At 56.1% G+C, this 20,533-nt stretch overlaps 1 protein-coding gene across 3 annotated transcripts in view; it reads right to left on the bottom strand.

Annotated features, from left to right (window-relative positions):
* Window positions 1-7,877: 7,877 nt before the first annotated feature.
* Window positions 7,878-20,533, bottom strand: part of POC1A (POC1 centriolar protein A) — an 80,364-nt gene continuing 67,708 nt past the window's right edge. For 2 of the 3 annotated variants that reach the window (XM_003257152.3, XM_003257150.2), the window contains exon 11: window positions 8,387-8,592. In XM_003257152.3, coding sequence (XP_003257200.1) covers window positions 8,494-8,592 — 99 coding nt within the window. In that variant the 3' untranslated portion in view covers window positions 8,387-8,493. Of the gene's footprint in view, window positions 8,593-20,533 lie in introns of all 3 variants that reach the window. The other variant, XM_003257151.2, reaches the window with a different exon arrangement.

Raw genomic sequence — 20,533 nt, 5'->3', positions numbered from 1 at the left:
GTCACCAGGACCCAGCTGGCTCAAGTGAGGTCCCACCAGCCCCCGCTGGCTTCTGGTCAGCCATCCTTTGCTGTCACCTCCATCAATTCCTACCCTTTGCTCAGACCCAGCAGGTAACAATTCCTGATGGGACCCTCAGGGAGCTTTCCCTGTTGTGGGGTTTTGACCCATCCTTACTGCCTCCTCACTGTTCTTTCTGTACCATTTTCTAAAGTGGGTTCTGTAGAATCTCAGGCCTGCCAGGTATGCTGCAATAAAAAGGACCATGTGGTCAAATGTCTGGAAACACTGTGAACTCTATGGCCCAGTGGCTGCACTGCATGGGAGTGTATTAAAGGCTCTGACAATCCTTCAGGGAAGTAGTTGTCTTTACTTTGTTCATCCTGGCATTTCCCAAATCCTGGTGACCATAGCACCAGTTTGTTTTGCATAACCTCCGCTAACAGCCCATGGAACCGGGCCTTCGCTGTGTCCTCTAGGGAGGATGTGGAACTCTGTTGCCTGGTGGCTGTTCTACGTACCATATTCTCTTCCCTGGACTTCCCTTCCCGTTTTTCGGATGGGAAGCTGAGGGCCATCGAGTTCGTCACTCAGAACTCCATACCCTTGGGCCTGCTCAAGTGGCCCTGGGATCTGCTTTTCACACACAGGTCCAGCTGCCCCGGTGGGATCAGAAACCACCCTGGCCCAGCTGCTGGGGCTAAGATGTCTCACCAGGCGCCAGGATGCGGCTGGAGAGGAGAGGAGTGAGATGAGCTGGCCGCCAGGCCATGCTTCCTCCACTGGCACCGGCTGGCTCCTTGTGCTTTCCAGCCTGTGACTGCACAGGGCCAGACAGGGGCCAGACGTGGGGAAGCCTCTGTGGCTCAGCATGGGGGCTGCGGACAGGGCCCCCTCCCCAAGCCCGGGCCAGAGTTGGGTTACGAGCCCTGAGGGTCTCCTAATGAGTTCCGCATGCTAGTGGATGCCTCAGAGAGGAAATGGGAAGGGGCTGGGGAAGGGAGAGGGGGCCTGAGAGGGAATTGGAAACATGTGTTTGTGGAGGAGGAGGAAGAAAGGGAGGAGGAAGGGAGAGGGAGGAGGGGAGCAGGAGGTGGGAGGAGAAGACGTTATCCCCAGGCGTTCTGGTGCTCATCCCCAGCAAGGTTGGCTGCCAGGCACACAGGCCCCTGCAGGAGGCCCCCAGGCCAGTGGTCTGCTGCGGGAGTGGTGGGAGAGGCCCCTTAGAGGCCTACTCCTCTCCTTCAGACAGAAAAAGCCCAAATCCCTTGCTCTGCTTGGCTGGGGTTCAGAGCCACTAGCTGGGGCAGGATAGAACCAGGTGGGTGGGAGGGTCTGTGGGGGCATGAGAAAGCCACCCCACATCTCATCGGCCAGCCAACAGTGAGATGCACATTTGAATCCAGCCCAGCCACCTGCACCCTACCCGAGAGGCCATGGTGCCTCGAGGCCACTGATCCCTCCAGCCCTGACACCACCTCTGCCTCTCTCAGCCAGCAACCGGCAGAGAGGCGGCCCCACTCTCGCACCCTGTCCTGTAGGGCTGGGTGAGGCACCTGGCTTGGCCTGGTGGTTGGAAGCCTCAATAGGAAAAGGCTGTGCAGGAGTCACGTGGGCACGTGGGGTGGGGTGTCCAGTGAGCAAGACCCATGGCAGTTACTGAGCAAAGTCCAAGGGCCTTACAGGGCACAATGGCTCCCACTCCCAGGAGCACTGGTTGAGCCCCAGGTTGGCCCAGCCGAGCAGCTGAGGCTGAGCCTGGAGTGGGCCTTGTAGCCAGCTGGTAATCAGCTCCCATTCCCACCCATCTCCCTGGGCCACCGATTGCAGTCCAGCAGGGACAGTGCCAGCTCTTAGCGCTTTGTGTGAATTGTCTCGGCAAGTCTTCCCAGCAGTCTTATGGGGTCACTTTTGCTCTTACCCCATGTTATGGATGAGGAGGCCGAGGCACAGAGAGGTGAAGTCAGAGTATTCCCAGCAGCAGGAACAGCAGGTGCAAAGGCCCTGGGGCTGGAATGTGCCTGGTGTGTCCAAGGAACAGTGAGAAGGCAGGTGTGGCTGGAGGAGAACGAGGGGAGCGGGGGAAGAGACAGTGGGTAGAGGTGGGCAAAACCGAGCAGGCCTCAGCTGTGGGGAGCACTCCTGTGGCCTGTACTTGGAGGAGGCTGGGAACTGCTTGGGAGGTTGGGCAGTGATGGCATGAGCTCTTTTACAAGTGTTCTTACTTTTTACTCTTGCATCTCAGCAGACTCTGGCTGTGTTGAGAACAGATGGGGTGGGCTGGGGGCAGAAGTGGGAGACCAGGTAGGAAGTGAGCAGGCAACATCTCAGCAGGTCTTGGCTCCTTGAGGGTCTCACTCCAGATGGCCTAAGAGGTGGGGAGGCCTGAAGGTGGGGCGGCTGGAGGTATGCTCACCTGACCCGCCCCAGCCTGAGGCTTCCATTCCCCACCAGAGGGGACCACGGAACTAAGACTCCCCTAAACCAGAGGCATTTATCCCCAACAGGAGATTTCGGGATACCTCTCAAAGGGCCACGGTGGGGCTTCACAGTGGCCCTATTCCTGGACACACTGTAATTACCTGGGGAGCGGGACCCAACCCCAAGAAGCAGGGGCAGCCCCGGGAGCACAGGTCAGCTTCACGGTTTCAGCCAAGGCGGCTCAGGGCAGCAGCCTAGATATGGGCCATTGCTGGCCTCTGCGACAGAAAGTACCTTCTGTTTCCAGTTAGCAGGTGCATGAGTGCTGCTGCCTGGAGGGCCAGGGAGCACTAATTACGTTGCTTCTCTTGCTTCAAGTTTCAGAGGCTTCTGAGGAACAAATCCAGGAGCAAGTTGTCTTAGGAGGAAGGTTCTGGGACCTGAGCTGGGGTGGACAGGGGGGATGTGATGGCCCTAGAGAGCATGGCCAGCACTCCCATTCCAACCTTGGGCACGAGGACATGCCTTTGGGGTGGCTGTGGCTGGAGTCAGAGTTTGAGGGGTCCAGTGCAGAGGTGGCGTGGGCACCATGGGAACTTCTGAGGGAGCTGGATGGTTCTAGAGAGACCTTCCAGGTCAAGGCAAGGACCCTGCCCAAGCCTAGCCAGGGAGGGCGGAGGTCTGGAAGAAGATACCAGGTGGGTAGGGCATCTGCAGAGCACATATGGCGTCAGCCAGGCTGGAGACCAAGACGACAACATGGGCTGGATAAATGTGGGCCCAGGTGCTCCGGCCGCTCATGGCTCTGAAGTCAGTCCTGACTTCAAAGTTGAGTCCAGATGCCAAGCTGGGAAGCATGGAGATGGACAAGGGCTGGCGTCAGTATGTGTGGCTGAGTGACACTGCTCAGCATGGGCCTTGGCTTCTGCAGGCCAGGCCTCTGCCCACTGGGTACCCACAAAAAGATGCCAAAGTCCCACTTTCAGGAACACACGCTGGTGCCTAAAAGAGAAGCTTAGGGCTGAGAAAAGGAAGCCGTAGGAAGACATCACTTCCTCTCCTGCCAGTGTTCCTTGTACCAGCGTTCCGATTTCTCATGGGTGGCAGGAGAGAGCGGGCAGGGGCAGAAGTGTCTGCCACAAGCAGCACTCCAGGCGGACAGGGCTCTAGATGGCCTCACCTAAAGTGAAAACAACTACTGGCCTTGCTCTATAAATAGGTTCTTGGGAGAGTGTTTCCACACGGGTAGCTCCTGGCAGGAGGAGGGGTTGGCACAGGATACACTTCCTAATGACTTTCCTGCAGGCTCTATGGGCTGGCTTCAGCCTCGTCTTGAGCATGGCCGTGGGGGCCCCATGGGTCACGGAGGCAGGGTGAATCTTCTAGGGAGGCACTCCCCACAGTGGCCGAGCGAGGGAACCCAGGGTGCCAGGGCGGCCTGGCTGGGGCAGGCTGAGCCTACCAGGCAGCAGGAAGAGGCCCTGTTCCAGGACGGCAATGCTCACAGAAAGTGGAGCCATGCCCCAGGGAACCAGGACCGCCTGGCCTGCCAGCGCTGCCTTAGCACATGTGGTTTCCTCAGCAGCCTGGGCGGGCAGAGCAGGGGTGGTAAGGAGAGAACCCCCAAGGGTTCTCTAGGGAGATTCTGCTACCCCTTAAATGACCACACACCAATTAAATTTGGAGCCATCAGGGGCCCATCTCAAGCAAATCATTTCGGAAATGAGGTTAATGACAGGGCACTGGGTTGACAGGACCAGTGTGACTCACCATGCCCTCGCTTATTCAGTGGGCTGGACTTCTGGGATTCGGGGCAATCACAAACACCCACCCTCAAGCCTGTGCTCTCCCCAGAGGTGGCCTTAGTGACAGCAGAAGAGATAGCCTTAGAGTGCTTGCTTTCTCGGGTGGGGAGGGGCCCAATCCCTTCTCACCACCGAGGACACCCATGGCAGGGGCCATGGGATCAGGAGATGAGAACTCTAGCTACCTAACATTACAAAGCCAGAGGGACCCTAGGACCACAAGCCCCCCCATCCCCACTGGCACATGGGGCCAAGTTCCAGGGAAGGGGCCTGACCCGCCAGGCCAGTGGTGGGATAACATCAATGGTCATACACTAACCACACTTTCTTGCACCAACCACTGTAGTGAGTGCCCAATGACACAAGCACTATTGTACAGAGGCCCATAAAGGTCACAGAACTAGTCGGAGAGAGCCAGGGTTTGGACCTGGGCCCGGGGTTGGGGACCTCCTGACCTCACCACTCTGCCCTTGCCCCACAGAGCACCCCCCCGCCCACCCACCACTGAGAAATCATGATGCTGTGGCAATCAAATCACAGGACAGAAGGCCAAGGACTGTGCTGGGTGGCAGGATGGCCGAGTTCCCACAGCAGACTGGCATGTGCTACCTGAGTCTCTGAAGTGGGTGACTAGGTGGCCACAAGCCTGTGGCAACCCCTCGACACAGCCTGTCAGGTGCTCCCAGGGTGTGGTGACTTGGGTGAGAGGCGGAAAGGCTTGCCACAGGCCGGGGCTGGACTTGATGGCTTCTACCTGGAAGCTGCCTGCCTTGGTCATCTCGGCCACCTCTCAGCTTCTCCAGCAGGAAGTACAGGTTTATCCCAGGAATCCACAGAAACTGGACAATGGTAGGCAGCAGGCTGCAGTTTAAATCACAGACATCTATTCTTTTATTTCACATTGGGAAAATTAGGGCATGAAGGGGTTGGGGAGGCGAACGATGGGGAATTGCTGCTGATATGCACTTTACTGACAAAAACGCTAAACTAACTTCATCTTCCTAACACAAAAGAGATTCCTGCAATTTGGTTTCTGAGAGCTCAGTTACCAAATCCAAAATTAGGAGAGATGACGGCTGAGCCGAGCCATTTGCATTTCCAGAAGGGCTGCTTTTGTGCTTGGCAGCAAGAGTGGGGGATCAGTAGCAGCCCCAGCTACAGGGAGCCATCGGGTAGGGCTGGCAGAGTGTCACTTAGGGAGATTCTGCAAGAAAGGCTCCGTCATGTGGCCCCCACACCTCGCCAAGCCACCTCAAACCCACCCAGGCCCCACACTCCTTGCTGCCTGTGAGGGCCCTACACTCCCAGGCAGTGTGGTGTGCAGCTCAGGGGGCCTGCAGCATGTCCACGGGGAGGGGGTGGGGGTACAGAACTGAGGCTAGAGGGACAGTGCCCACAGCGGTCACAGCTGCCTAGGACCCCGTTTCCCTCCCCCCAGATTCTCACTCAGAGCAGTGAGGTCCTGAGTCAAGCTTCGCATGAGCAAGAAAAGGAACTCAAGAAGAACTCAGGCCCCAGGTGAGAGCCTTAGCACCCACCCCACCCCCAGCTCTGCCCTCAGCATGGTGATACACATTGACCCCCTGGCTTGGTGGAGGCAGTCTCTGTGCTGCTTTTTGTTGTTTGTTTTTGAGACGGAGATTTGCTCTGTCCCCCAGGCTGGAGTGCAGTGGCATGATCTTGGCTCACTGCAACCTCCGCCTCCTGGGTTCAAGCAATTCTCCTGCCTCAGCCTTCCAAGTAGCTGGGATTACAGGCATGAGCCACTGCCCGGCTAATTTTTGTATTTTTAGTAGAGACGGGGTTTCTCCATGTTGGCCAGGCTGGTCTTGAACTCCTGGCCTCAAGTGATCCTCCCGCCTCGGCCTCCCAAAGTGCTGGGATTACAGGCATGAGCCACCGCCCCCAGCCTGTGCTGTTTTAAAGAGCAGCATTCCAAGAAGAACATCCTGCCCACAAATTCCGGGTCTGGCTGGTGGCTCCATCAAGGGAGGGGTGTGGGCGTGGACACCCAGACCACTCTAGCAGAGCCCTCCGACAGTCCGTGGGGCTTGAGCATGGGCCTATCCAAGCTTGGCCCTGGCTCTGGCCTGTCTCTATCTGGACAGCCCACGTCAGGCTGTCCCAGGACACGCCGATATCATACTACAAGAAGTGTGTGGGGGCGAGTCCTTCCTCCTGACCCCTTACATCTAGTAACCAGTGGAGCTTCCAATGGCAGTCAACAATCAGGGACAAATACCACACCACTACTCCTAAGACCACCTCCCGCAACTCCACATGTCCTCCAGCAGACAGAGGTGGATTTCACAGAGATTCCAAACTCGATCCTGATGTAAACTGAAGACAGGGGTGATGGCAACCTAGGTCTGGCCTGAGAGCAAGACCTGCCACACAACGCCTTGGAGACCCTGCGCATGTCCTGCTGCCCCCAGCGAAGGGCCGTCATCTGTCTCTGGAGATGACCTTGCCCTGGGCTGGTTGCTCAAATCATCACAGTCTCCACCCATGGTAAGTCCAAGTCCAGGTCCGGAAGCCACAACAGGCAGCCCAGTGCTGGTCCAGTGGCAGGAGGGCTGGCATGGGAGGGAACCGACATGACTGGCCCCACAAGTTGTACCTCCTCTTAGCAGGCTGACCTGCAGTTGCCCAGACTCTCCTTCAAAGCCTCCTGAGGTAGCCAAGAGACTTACCTGCCAGCATGGACCAGCAGGCCTGCCAGGCTCTTCCACACATCGGCAGGGCCACGTGGGAAAAGTGCGGCAGGTCCCAGCAGCCGCCAGAGCACCCTGAGCCCGCAGCTTCTTCCCATCAACAGTGCAGGGGGAGTATGGTGTTGATAGCAGACCCTGTAGATCCAGTGGGACTGGTGGGGATGGGGAGTGATGGGCTTCTCTTGAGCACCTGCTCTGCACTGAGCACAGTGCATTGCTTACCTTGTCACCAGAGGAGGGTATCACAACTGCTTCACACAATAAGAACCCAAGATTCAGAGAGGTTAGGTCACAATGTTGAGGCCACACAGGTGGCAACAGGCAGCTCCCTCCCCACCCAGTGTAGGCCAGAGAAAGCGTCCCGTCATCAGGACTCAACACAGCTGCCCTCTTGTCAGTCCAGGCTCTGAGGCATGCAGGCTCTGCTTCCACCTGGAGGCTGCAGAGGCTGTGAACCCACTGACCATGTGGTACTGACAGCGCCTGGGAAGATCTACCATCACCTCCCATTCCCCAGGGCAGGGCAGGTGTGTTTGAGGATAAAGACCTCCTTGGCTGGCTGAGCCCCAAGAAGCTGAAGACAGAAGGCATGGGTGACACATAGACACAGGGAAAACACTTGCCCTGGGTTCCCCAGCACAGGGGCAGAGGTAGGACCCTATGGAAGCCTTCAGGAGCAAATGGAAACTCGGGTGCCTGAGGCCTCTGAGTCCCAACAGAAGCAGTCAGTGGGGGCCAGCCAGAGGGAGGTGGGTGCATGCAAGGGCTCTGACTGCCCTTGTTCCCCGACACCCTGAACACCTGCAAACAGGGGTGTCCTGGCCTCGGAGGCAATCCTGGTGGAGGCCCTCCCAAGTCACCATTCTCATTCTGTTTGGGCCCAGGGGATGGGAAGATTGATTAAGTGTCATCCAGCATAAGCCACTCCTGCAACAAGTGCAATGAAGTCAGGTTTAATTTCGAGATTCCTGTGCCCTCACTCACGCAAGGAGGAAGTCACCTGGCTCCAGTGAACACATGTGGAACAGAAATCAGGGCCACTGAAAAGCCACCACCCACTTGAGAGGGCTTGTTCCCAACAAACCTGACTCAGATGGGCGCACTTTGGGCCTTTAGTCAGATTTAGAGAAAACCCCCGGCTCATCCAATCAATGTGCAGTCAATTGCTACGCCATGGCAGAGGTAGGAAAAGCCAGTCGCGTGTCCAAATGATGAGTGAAAATCAAGGCATCGTGGGGCCACCTCCTCCAGAGGACCCCGAGGGAGCAGACATTTTCAAGTGGCTCCTTTACATTAAGCAAAATGTAGTCCTCTCGGTTGGGTCTGAAGCATCATTTGTGTGTGAGCCCGGCCCACTGGGGACCTCTGGCTGCCAGGTGGAGAGCCTCCTGGTGCAGATAGCAAGGTGGAGGGCAGAACTGCAAAAATCCAGGGCTCCGGTATGGATGTGATTCCCACAGAGTTCAGTCCCCTTTATTTACCCAAGTCCCACAGTACAAATCCCTGGCCTGCCACCCGCAAATCAACCGAGCTCCTGATTCTTGCTCCCCTGATCACGGTGTTGCTCTCTGCATTATTAGCTGCTGGTTCTCCAGACACTGCTTCAGCTTGTCTTCTGTCAGTGTTAACCGCTGCTCCAGGATGGAGACTGTCTGCAAAATAAACAGTGGTTGGGTCAGAACACAGAAGGGCCACCAGGCTGCTCTAGGGACCCCCTTGGCCAGTCCCCACTTGGCCGCCTCAGCCACTGCCCAAATGCCAGCTGGCTCTTTCCACCCAGGGGTTCTGTCAGGCCCCTTGTCTCTGGTGCTATTGGGACAGCCCTTGCCTTTATGTCTGCTTCTCCTGGCTCTGGATGGCTGATCTCTGATGTTTGTGGGCAGGGGGTGGGGACACAGTGAGGGAAACTAGATGGCAGGTCCCATAGCCTTTGGTCATTTCTAAAGAGAACCAAGGGGTCAGGAACCCCCCACCCTGGTGGCCTGGCATTTATATTGGAGTTCTGGAGCAAAACCAGCTTCCTTGTCTGAACCAGGCACTGTCCATAAACAACTGGAGACCATCAACCACCTCCACTCCAGCGGTGAGAAAACTGCACCCACAAATGATGGCACTCCACTTGGGTCCTTCCCCTCACACCTGTAAGAGCCTCCCAGGCTGGCAGGGGACAAAGGCAGGGAGGTGACTCTCCTTATCCCAGGAGGGTCTCTGCCTGTCCAAGTCCAACCAATACTACTATAGGATATGTCATCTGGGACTTCAGCCCAGGGCAATCACAGGACATGACAACTTCATCTCTCTGAGCCCACTTTCTCCTCCCAGTGCACAGGACAACCAAGCTCATGGCCTAGGTAACTCAGCAGCCCAGTAGTTGCTCACTCTGACCATGCTTGTCATCATGCTGCCTTCCTGAAGCTGGGCCCTTGCTCTCCTGGCCTCTCTTACACACCCTGCACAATGGCTCACCTGCGGACCTGGCTGCCTGGCCTGCCAAAGGCCCCCAGCTGCTGGAGCTGCATGTGCTTCATGGGCCAGGGCCAGTCTTGTAGACATAGCTCCCGGAGAGGCTGGGAAAAGCTGCCTTCCTCCTCTGGCTTTGGACAGAGTGTCAGCAGAGGGGCGGCAGCACTGTCTGGGAGTCCGCATGCTCCCCAAAGAGGGGCTGGACCAGAGCAAGCCTGCCCCACTCATCACTTGTGCAGGTTGGACCATGCTGGCCATGACGCCTTTGGCGTCATTTCACTTCCCTCTTTAGGGTTGGCTGAGTGCCTTACTGTATGCCAGGCCCCTGCTGGCCACTGGATGAGCCCATGTGAGTATGGCAGCCTTGACTCCAGTACTGTGCAGCCCACAGGCATCAGGAGGGTCAGTTTAACCTCACCCGTGTGCTTTCCCAAGAGGTTTTGCCCCCTTCCCTGGGGCTCCATGAAGTCCCGGGCTTTGGTCCAGTGGAAAGGAAACTTTCTTTCATACATGTAATAAAACATTGAAACATTTTAGGAGGGAGTTTCCCCCTCTAAGGCTGCTATAAATTCTTGCAGCGTCCTGCACGGACATCAGCTGCTGTGGAGGGTGCTCCGCCTGGTGGCTGGCCCCTTCTAAACGAGCCAATCGGGGCTATGAGGCTCTGAACCCTGTGTCACTGGACAGAGCCGGGAAAAATTGCTGCCCATGGAACACAAACTGCACCCTGAGAGGCAGAGCTGAGCTGAAAGAGACCATCACATTCCCCCTGTGCTGGCCAGCCAGCCGGGGAGGGGGTCTGCAGCTTGTAAAAGTGGCAGCGGAAACAGTCCCTGGCTGGCCTGGGGCAGCATTCCTGGAAGTTTCCACTGGCTGCTGTGAAACTCACAGGGCCAAAATCATTCTTCATCCAGACTTTTTCCGATGGCCCCAAACTCAAGGCCGCAGCAGAGGAGCCTGTTTTTCCTCTTCTGCCTCTTTTTTTTTTTCAAACTTTTCACAGGAACCCAAACGTGGAGATAGTGGGCCCAGAAAACGTGGGTGAGGTGCTGGGCCAATGTCAATACAAGGGGCCTCCACTTGGTTCCATAGGGGCCCATACTTCAGCTCAGTAGGAATGTGACCACTGAATGTGTCTAAATTATTTGAAAAGAGAAGCATCACCTGTTTCACAACCAGCCCCCTGCATGAAGGGTGCCACCCCATTGAGGCCTTCCTCTCAGAGCTTTGAGGATCACTTCACAGCACAGTAGACAAACAGGCTTTTACGAGGCCCAACACCCCTCAAGGCAGTTTCTCCCCTCCAGCCTAGCTTCAGAGGAGCTGTGTCATCTCTGTGTTGGTCTCGGCTTCCCCTGTTCCTTCTCTGCCAAGGTGCCGGGTGGTGGCCACCATCAGGGAGAAAGAAGTCCACCAGGCCCTTCCCAGCACATGTGATCCCAGCTGCCCCCACTCTGAGCCAGGAGAAGGCCTGGAAGAGCAGGATGCTTTTTGGATTTCTGTACATTAGAATGCTGTCTGGCATTCTCTGCTCCATGTAGTTTAAAAAAAAAAAAATCCTTTCTTAAAAATTTTTATATTTTTCTTAAAAATCAAATTTTCTTAATAAAGCATAGGGCCTCATTTTCACAGAAAATGGTGACTCCTCATAGACAGTCAAACATGGAAATCTCTTTTTTTTTTTTTTTTTTTTTTTTTTTGAGACGGAGTCTCGTTCTGTCACCCAGGCTGGAGTGCAGTGGCACAATCTCGGCTCACTACAAGCTCCGCCTCCCGGGTTCACGCCATTCTCCTGCCTCAGCCTCCTGAGTAGCTGGGACTACAGGCACCCGCCACTGCGCCCAGCTAATATTTTTGTATTTTTAGTAAAGACGGGGTTTCACCGTGGTCTCGATCTCCTGACCTCGTGATCCGCCCGCCTCAGCCTCCCAAAATGTTGGGATTACAGGCGTGAGCCACTGCACCCGGCTGAAACATGGAAATCTCAAATGCTGCTGGTGTGCCTTCCCTCTACAAGGGGAAGGAAGGGGTTCCCCCATGATGGAAATGCCCCATCGGGCATCCAAGTGGCAAAGTGAAGACACACTCAGGGCTGGTGGCACACACAGGTGGGAGGGCTAGCAGGCCACCTGCAGGGAGTCTGTCTGGGCCACAGGCCCAGAGCAGCCAGGACAGGCCACCACAGTGCCACCGTGCTTCCCCAGCTGCACGGGAGCTGTGGGAGGAGGGCAGGAGAGCATCTGAGGTGGCAGAAGGGGTGTGGGGGGGGCATCCCTGGCACAGACTGGTTTGGAGCCATATCATGTGGCCTTGTTCAGAATATGTATGATCTTTACCTGTCGGTTCAGAACAAAAAGTAAGCACATCCCCATATACCCATATGAGGGTTCAGAAAATATGTGCTACCTGGGTGTACACAGGCCACTGCCGTTTCCGCCTGCTGCCTAGTGGCCCAACTCCCAGCGGGGCCCAGCCAAGCAGGCTGCTCTCATCGCCTCATGCTCCGTCCACCCCGGGAATTCTCCTGCTACACAGCGCCTGTCCTCGCCAGGCTGGAGACAAGGCCACACCTGCCCTGGAGGGTGAGGAGCGCTCTGCAGGCAAATACCTCTGCGGCCTCCCCGGGTCCACACTCCATAGCCTGGAAGCCACGACTTTCATTTATTCAAGGAAAAATGAGCGCTGACCTTCCAAACAGCTCCTTGATCACACTGCCTCTCACCCTGTGCTCTGTACAGGGGAGCAGGGGCCAGAGGTCTGGTCCTAGCCTCTCAGAAGGTCCCCAAAGAGGTACAGGCTGTGTCAGGTGCCAGGTGTCAACAAGGGAAACTGCTTTGCCTGACACAAGCATCCATGGCTTCTGGCTTTGGGGCAGGGTAAAGGGAAACTGACGAAGGGGTTGAGGAGTCCAGGGCTCTGGCTGCTAGAGGGGCAGCCTGGGCAAAGTGGCCAGGAAAGATGGCCCATCTCCCAGAACTCCCTCTTGCTGGGGTCCAACTCTCCCACAGTGCGGCCCCTTCTGTCTGCCGACCTTGGAGAAACCAGGCAGCTCATTCCCTCTCCTGGGACTTGGTGCCACCCTGGGAACATTCTTAAGTCCTCCGTGTAGTTGGGGTGTGGAGCCTAAACATGAGGGGGACCAGCAGGAGGTCCTGGGACAGGGCTCAGGGCGGTTCATCCTGATGATTGACTCTCTGCTCTGTGGGCTTCTCTTGGCAGCTGACTTTCATGGGACACTCATGTGTGCCAAAAACTTCAACAAACCTTAAGCGTAGGGGCTTTTATCATCCCCATTTTACAGATGAAGAAACTGAGGCACAGTGAGATTAAGTAACTTGCCTAAAGTTACACAGCTTATCAGTGACAAGCCTAGGCTGTGAGCCTAGGTGACCTGGCTGCAGTGCGCATGCTAAAGCACTGTGCAGTGTGCATCTTGGCTCTGTCCCCATCAAGAATGCCAAAAGAGAGGCCTGCTGGTGTCCCATCCCACTTCTTCCAGCCCTGATGCCCAAACCCAGGCAGCCTGAGGAAAGACTCGGGGATACCTGTCCTCACCCAGCAGCGGCACCTGCTGTCCTGGTTTAGGCTGCCTGGCCTAGCTGCTCCAAATTAAATGAGCAGAAGCTCCTACCTCAGCCATAGTGGGAATGGACAGCCCCCAGGGTCACCCAGCCCCTCACATTGTCAGGCCTCATGTGTCACCTCCCCCTGAAAAGCAGTCTCTTACCTGGCTAAACATTTAGGTTTGGAATTATTACAAAGGTCGTAAGGATAATTCATGTGAGCCATGAAAACTCAATGCTATAGGAACTGAAAGGACATAGTGACAAGAACCTCCTCCTGGATGCACCACGAGAAGCTGCCCCAATCGCTTCACTGTCAATGCTTCTTTCACCAGCACTTGTGCCACTGCAGCATTAAGTGATCAGCCCCAAAACACGCTGTGGAACTCGCCTAGGTCACTGCTGGGTGCCCCAACCCCTGAAGACAAGGTTCATCTTTAAACAAGGTACCTCTCTCGCCCTAAATCGGAGTGACAGGAAGCCGGAGTGAGGACCCTATGGCCGGGGCACTGTCACTCCTCACCCGATACTGTCTGCCTCCCAAGTCAAGGCCCTCATGGCCAGTGTCAGGAAGCTTCATGGGGTGTGGTCAGCAGGGCTCCAGAAGTTTTATCTTCAAAGTCACACCTGCCCCAGGTTCACCTGGGGGCTCATTTCTGAACCCTTTTCCTACTCGGTTATCAGCAATTTCCTGGAAGCCATGGCCCTTCTCAAGAAAACCTTGGCCTTGAAATCACTTGTTTGCCATCGAATGTATTCTGTTGTTCTCGAGACCAAGGGTTAGCAAACTACAGCCAGCTGCCCCTTTGTGTAAATAAGGTTTTATGGACATGCCTGCTGGCTTCCATATGGTCTCTGGCTGCCTTCTGGGTCCAATGGCAGGTTGACAGAGGCTGTATGGCCCACAAAGCCTAAAATCTTTACTGTTTAAATTTGCTGACCCTTGCCTCGCTCTTCACTTACTCAAACTTTCACAAAGCACCTCCCCGTGCTGGCCTGTGCCTGGCCCAGGATGATAATACGCAGACTCGGCTGGGCCCACAGGGTGCACCCCAGTTCAACGAGGCAGATGCCACGCAGGCGCATAGACAGTGGGCTGCACTGGGGGGACAGAGGGGCAAGAGGGGCAGGAAGAGGATCGGGACCCAAAGAATGGTGTGCGCGAAGGCCCTGAGCTGGCCACTAAGGTAAGAAACAGGAGGGATAGACCAAAGGAGGCGCGTGTGCTGGAGCAAGAAGAGGGGGCCTCGGGGCAGACAGGAGATGGGGCTGGGCTCTGCAAGTCACGCCAAGCAGCTTCATCTTCACCCTCAGAGCAGGAGGGTGCTAGGCTGAGGGGATTTGAGACCCCTCTGGCTACTACACAGGGACAGTCTGGGAGTGGCTTCATAGCTGTGGGAAGGTGAGGTGCAGGCAAGAGAGAACGAGAGGGGATGACAGTGGCTTGGACTGGGGCAGGAGAAGCCAGGAAGGAAAGTGGACAGAACCAGACAGAGCCACAAAGAATGAAGCACCAGTACCTGGTGACGAGTTAGATGGGGGTCTGAGAGAGGAGATGTGCTCCAAGACCAAGAACACAAGACAAGGACCGGCCCTGCAGGAGAGGCAGAAGACGGGCTCCAGATTGCACAGGCTGAGTATGAGGACCTCCAAGAATGCTGAGAGGGTCTGGCAGGCATGGGGTGGTCTGAGAAGCCTGAGCCAGCAGCAGAGTTGCACTGCATTGTTAAGACTGGGACTACTGAGGATCCTATCGAGGGCAGCCAGTGGATGAGGAGGGAAGGAAGAGGGGAGAGGGGGGAGGGCAGTGGACCCACAAGGCCCCTGCAGGCTGGAGAGCAGAGTCCAGCGCAGGGGAGCCGAGGGCCTTGACAGGACCCAGGGTGATGTCAGCGATTGGGCTGAACATCCTGGAAAGCTCCTTGGTGGGGATGAAGGAGGGACTGCCCAATCCAGATGACCCAACAGGCAGAATGCCGAGATGCTGGGGACCAAAACCAAAAGCATGGTGACAGGCTAGCTTGGGCTGGCTCTCAGTAGCTGGACAGTGGATCTAGGGGCTCGGGCCAGGTGGTAGGGCTTCCAGCCATGATTCATCAACCTGAGCTCTCCAAGGAAAATCCCCCCAAGAAAGGGTGAACAATGACATTCTATTTGAATCCTAAATTTTCCTGCTCAGGGGAGACACTGTGATCTGTCCTATTGGGGCAACATTCAGAGCGCGAGTGTGCCTTCTCTCACTCGCAGTTCAAGATGTGTAAGAAGTTTTATGTAACACCTTAAAGGGCCTTCTGAGCATGGTATAAAAAGAACTGATTTTAAAATGACAGGCTTTTATTTTTAGCCCCCTAAAAATTGTAGTGATGCCCAAAGAAATTGCACCGAAATACAAGTCCTCAGAGACATGTCTGGCACCTGGGCCCCCAACTCCAAGTAGAAGAGGAACACTGGGGACATTTCAACAGATACCCCCAGTCTGCACCTCACTACCTCAGATGCGTCCTTCTCTACTGACATAGAGTAATTAGGTGTCTGCTGAAAGCCTGCTATGGGCCCCACAGGCCTCCGAGATTGGAACAGTTGAGCCCAGATGCCATATCATCCTCCACGCCCACCAATGGCACAAACTGACCAGTTCAGGTGTCCTGCCTGGGACAGAGCCTGGGTTTATGCAGCTCTGCTGGCCTCTGAGGTGGCTGGGGGGAGAGTCTTAGCTCCTCTGAGGTATGTGATGGGGACTGGGGCATCACGAGAGTTCAGAGGGGCCTCCGTATGACCCTCCAGCTGGCGAGGGGCATGGGCAGTGCGACACTCCCATGGGCTCTGCAGAGGTACAGGAAGAGTTCCTCTCTGGACAGGAACAGAGGAGGTGGGAGCATAGTGCTTCCGGAGAGGGTGAAGCCTCCACCCTCATACGTGGCGAAACAGAGCAAACAAGGACAGGTGCGACTCACCTGGCTGCGCCTCACACCCCGTGGAGTGACGTACAGTCCTTTATGCCCACTTTCTCCCCCCAGGTCTAGTTACACCCCAGCACTCTCCCTGGGCTACGTGGGCTTTTCCTTTGTCCCTCCTTTCTCCTGCTGGCCACCTCCTCCCAGTGTGATCTCCCCTTCTTTCAGCCCCAGCCTCTTTTTCTCCCTGGCCTGGTTTTCTCTTGAGGTAGGCTTGTCCTGCACTTTTTTCTTAGCCTTTCTCCCAGTTCTCATTTCTATTTCCTTTCAAGGCCTCTTCATTCCCTTTTCACTCTGTGTTTGGTGAGAGGGCGAGGGGAACAGGAGCAGAGCGTGTGTCTGGCCACCTGGGACTGAGCTCCGGGTGGAGTCAGGCCCCTGCCACGGCTCACCTGCTATAGGGCTGATGCCAGGGCTGCCCGGCCTGGGAAGAAGAGCATCAACTCTGACAGGAAGCCTCTGGGAGAAAGCAACACAGGATGAGCCAATGCAAGTGCTTTCCAAGTACTAGGTGCAGCAGGTGCAAAGGCCCTGAGGCACACTCTTGGAACTGTCAGGAGGCCAGGGTGCTTGGCCTCAAGTGGTTGAGCAGGGAAGAGGTATAGGCCCCAGGGCCCTCAGCTCAAAACAGAAGGGAACAGAGAAGCCTCCACTCCCTGGCACTGCCTCACCAGGCTCACAGGTCTGAGTAGGCACAGCCAGGGAGGATGCTGCTACCACATGCCTGTGGCCAGTTTGTAGAACGCTGGTTCCAGAATAAACTCTGGGAGAAGAGCCTCGACCTAGGAACTGACCACAGCCACCTGGTCCTACAGTCCCTGAAACGGAAGTGAATGGACAGACTGGCACTTCAGAGAACAGACCAAGGGCACACCCTCAGAGACAGGTCCCTTCCAGGAGCTGCTCCTCCTCCCATGACCATTGTCGTCACCACCTTTGCTGAAGGCTTCCCTCATGCATTCATGTACAAATATGGCAGGGAAGCTGAAGCCGTAACTTCTCCAAAACTGAGGAGTTGTGGGACACTCACGACCCTCCTTGGGGGCAGCCAACAACATCATTCACTCCCACACCTCTGTCAGGCACCCACCACAGGCAGCCAACAAGGGACCCTAGCTCTTGGTGGCTTCCAAGCACTGACACGGCTGCAGCACCAGTCCCGTCTGGGCTGGGAGGAAAGCTACTCCACCACCACTGACAGCAAAGAACATCTTAGGGGCAGGAAAGAACAAGGGTGGCCAGATCCTTAAAAATATTTCTCCAAGTACAGGCTTCACTCGAGGCTTCCCCACTCCATCCCCCTGCCCCCCCAGCTCTGGGGCAGCCCCTCTTCCCAGGGGCCTCCTGCTCACCTTGGCCAGGGCCCTTCCCCCATATCCACAACCTGCTCTTAGCAGAGCCCTGGGTGGTGGTACCTGGGGCCCTCCTTGGTGAGTGGTACTGGTTCTTGTGGGAGCCTCTTCTGAGCTGGAAGACAGGTGGCATGGAGGTGGACAGGGTGGTTGGGCCAGACTGATGGGTGGAGGCGGAGCCAACATCCAGCCATGTGTCCCACCAAGCACTCTGCCTGGGCTGGGAACACAGTGGCAAGGGGAGCTGCAACTGGCCTGGGTTGTCAGGTTTGCAGGGAGGCCAGGAGATAAGGCATCAGTGGCTGATGGGGCAAGATGGAAAGCCACACTGACTGAGAGAAAGGAGAGGCAGCAGCTGGGTGATGCCTGGGAGAGGCAGTAGGAGGGTGAACACACAGGGTCATGCTATCCCAGGCCCCCTGGCGGTCACACTGGGTTGGTCAGCGTACCATTGGCAGGGGCGGCCACATCAGGGCTCCGCCCTCACCAGACTCAGGCAGGCACTGCATCCCCCGCCCCGGCTGGGCTCCTCCTGCACTAGGGCCTCCCAGGCAGGGCTCAAGGCACTTCCCTCTTGGCACTCAGGTGCCCCTCCTGCCTGCTCCTCTCAGTCCCTATCCTCACCCTAGGCTTCCTGGTGACTCCCCTTGCCCTGCTCCTGGGACACCTTTCACCTTCTGCCTCCTCACTGCTTCTCCGTGCCCCTTTCCTATCCAAGAGCTCAGGAATAAAGGCCAGACTCTGCGGCATGGCATTCCCGTGGCCCTCCAGGCCCTATGCTGCCCACCAATACTGCCTTCCCTGCCCAATCCCGCCCACCTGAGGCCCGCCCGCTCTCCTACCCTAGGAGCCTCCTTGCCCTGGCCCCGCTGCTAGGATGCCTGCCTTCCTCCCCTCATGGGTGTGGGCCCTTGGAAAATGCCACTGAGGGATTCCTAGTGGGGAACCTTGGTCCCATGCGGTAAGCACGAAGGCTCCTCAGCTATATGGCCTAGGTTCAAAGGGAAACTTGACCACTAACTTGCCGAGCAGCCTTGGGCAAGTTACCAGACTCAGGGCTTCAGTTTCCTTGTCTGTAAAACACATCTTTCAAAGTCACTGCAATATTCATATTAATAGCTAATATGCATGTAGCACTTGCTCTGTCTGGCTGGGCACAGGCATGCACTATGGGGAACATGACTCCTCTAGCCATTGCCCTGGCTGAGCTCTGGGATGTTGGGGGAGCCATGGGCACAGATGGGGCTTGACGAGGCCCCAAATAGGGCAGCATGTGGTCAGGTTTGGGAGGGTGTGAGCCATTGATGCACGTGGTGGTCTGGCTGCTTCTTTAAGTTCTCCTGTGATGAAAAGCTCCTTTTAATCATTTCCCGGGTTGTGGTTGATGTGGGCGCCCCCACGAGGTCTCCCTGGTGGGGCCGGAGTTCTCAGGTCTCCTCCCCACCAACACAGGAGCCAGATAACTGGGCCAGAGGTGGCGTGGCCCCCGCTGCTCTGAGTCTCAGGGAGAGGGCGCAGTCACCCAGCCACACCACTGAGGACATTTGTGGCAGGCCAGAGTAAATGTCCTGGGGCTGGCCATTGACTCAACACCCCTGGTCTCAACTGTGCTGCACTGAATGTCTAACTTTCCTTTGGCTTCACTGCAAAGATGAAAAATGTTGAATTAATCTCCCCTGTAGCATGGTTTTAACTTTACTCAGATTCTCTAGATCTAAAACAGATACAATGAAGGGGGAATCTCTTTGCTGTGGGGTCTCATGAGCTATCAAAACAAAGCAGGGCTGCCGGGCCCCACTGCCTACCCTGGCTCTGCGTTGTATCCTGCCAACTCCAGCTTTGTCACTTGGTGTACGCCTGTGTGTGTCCACATGCAGGACCCTGACTTGCTGGTGGTGCCCTTGCTAGCCTGCTGCCACATGTCAGCAGTGACTGGGGGACCAAGGGGCCAGCCTAGCCCTCTGCAGACAGGGCCTGCAGCACCTTCACACCACCCAAGGCTCTGCCTCCTGGCCCCAGCCACCAACCAGTACCTAATGGTCTGCAGCTCAGGAGCCTTCATGTCAGAGGGTACAAACGATGCCCCTCGAGCAGCCTGTGGACATCAGTCAGTCTGCATGCCAGTGACGAGGACAGAGATTGTTGTCTTTTCTTCCTCATCACTGTCTTCCTGCTCCTAGGCAGCACCTGGTACACAGCAGGTGCACACTGAGTACTGACTGGATGGACAAATGCCCAGCCCTGAGTGCTGTGGGAATGCAGGGAACACAGGTCTGGTGCCTGCCAGCCCAGGTCCCCCAGGCCAAAGGGCAGGCCTAATCTAGGGATGGGCCCACCCAGCTTGTGAGGAATACTCACCCCAGCGTGGGTCTTGGACCTGGTGAGCTTGAAGGGATAGAGGGAGAGTGGGGCGGGCAGTAGGAGGGGCCAGGCCCCACTAGCTAGTCTTGGGAGGGAGGAAGCCTTATTGCTTTGGCAGGTAGGGGCGGGGGTAAAGGAAGCAGTCCAGTTCCTCCCCTTCCCACCTCTGTCCTGGTCTGATGATGACTAAAATCTTTGAGGCCTGAACCTCAGAGGGGAAGGAATGGAGCTCCCCTCTCATGCTGATGTCTGACATGCTAACATGCCCAGGATCACACACAGCCGATTCACACAAAAAAACAATTTCTAAAAAAATTCCTCCCAATCTCTCTAGGCCCAGCAACCATCTTTTTAACCACTCCCCCAACCCCACAGTCTGCTGCAAACAACAGAAAATGAGCTTTTGGTCCCTTGAGCCTACAGTCCGCGGTTCTGTTTCACATTATCTCAGGGATATAGGATTTCTCTGACGGTTTTGCATCCCCCAGCCCCCACCTCTACTGAGAATTAGCTCTCTTTGGGAACTACATGAAACACTATTTTCTATTAGTGGATTAGCCACCAGATTAAGGAATCTTGGCTATTTGCCTTCCTCATGGCTTAAAAGCAACTCCTTTTAAATGAACACAGCTCCCTTTTCCATATCACTCTTTCCCCCAAAAGGAGAAGCTATAAAAAGTGGGTCCACTCAGACCATTCATAAAACTGGATGCTCCTGGGACCCGTGGGGTGCTGCTCACACCCAAAGGGAGGACCTGAGCCACAGCCCCACTGACACTGGGGAGGGTTCAAGCACATCTCTGCCAGCCATGTACAGGCCACCAGGGAAGCCAAGTAACTGACCGGGATAAACCCCAAGATGTAGGACACCAGTCATGCTTGGCCATAGGCTTTGCTGGA

Source organism: Nomascus leucogenys, chromosome 4 (assembly GCF_006542625.1).
Source record: "Nomascus leucogenys isolate Asia chromosome 4, Asia_NLE_v1, whole genome shotgun sequence".
Lineage (NCBI taxonomy): Eukaryota > Metazoa > Chordata > Mammalia > Primates > Hylobatidae > Nomascus > Nomascus leucogenys.
The sequence above is the reverse complement of the archived record's forward strand: the minus strand, read 5'-3'. Positions and strand labels throughout refer to the sequence as shown.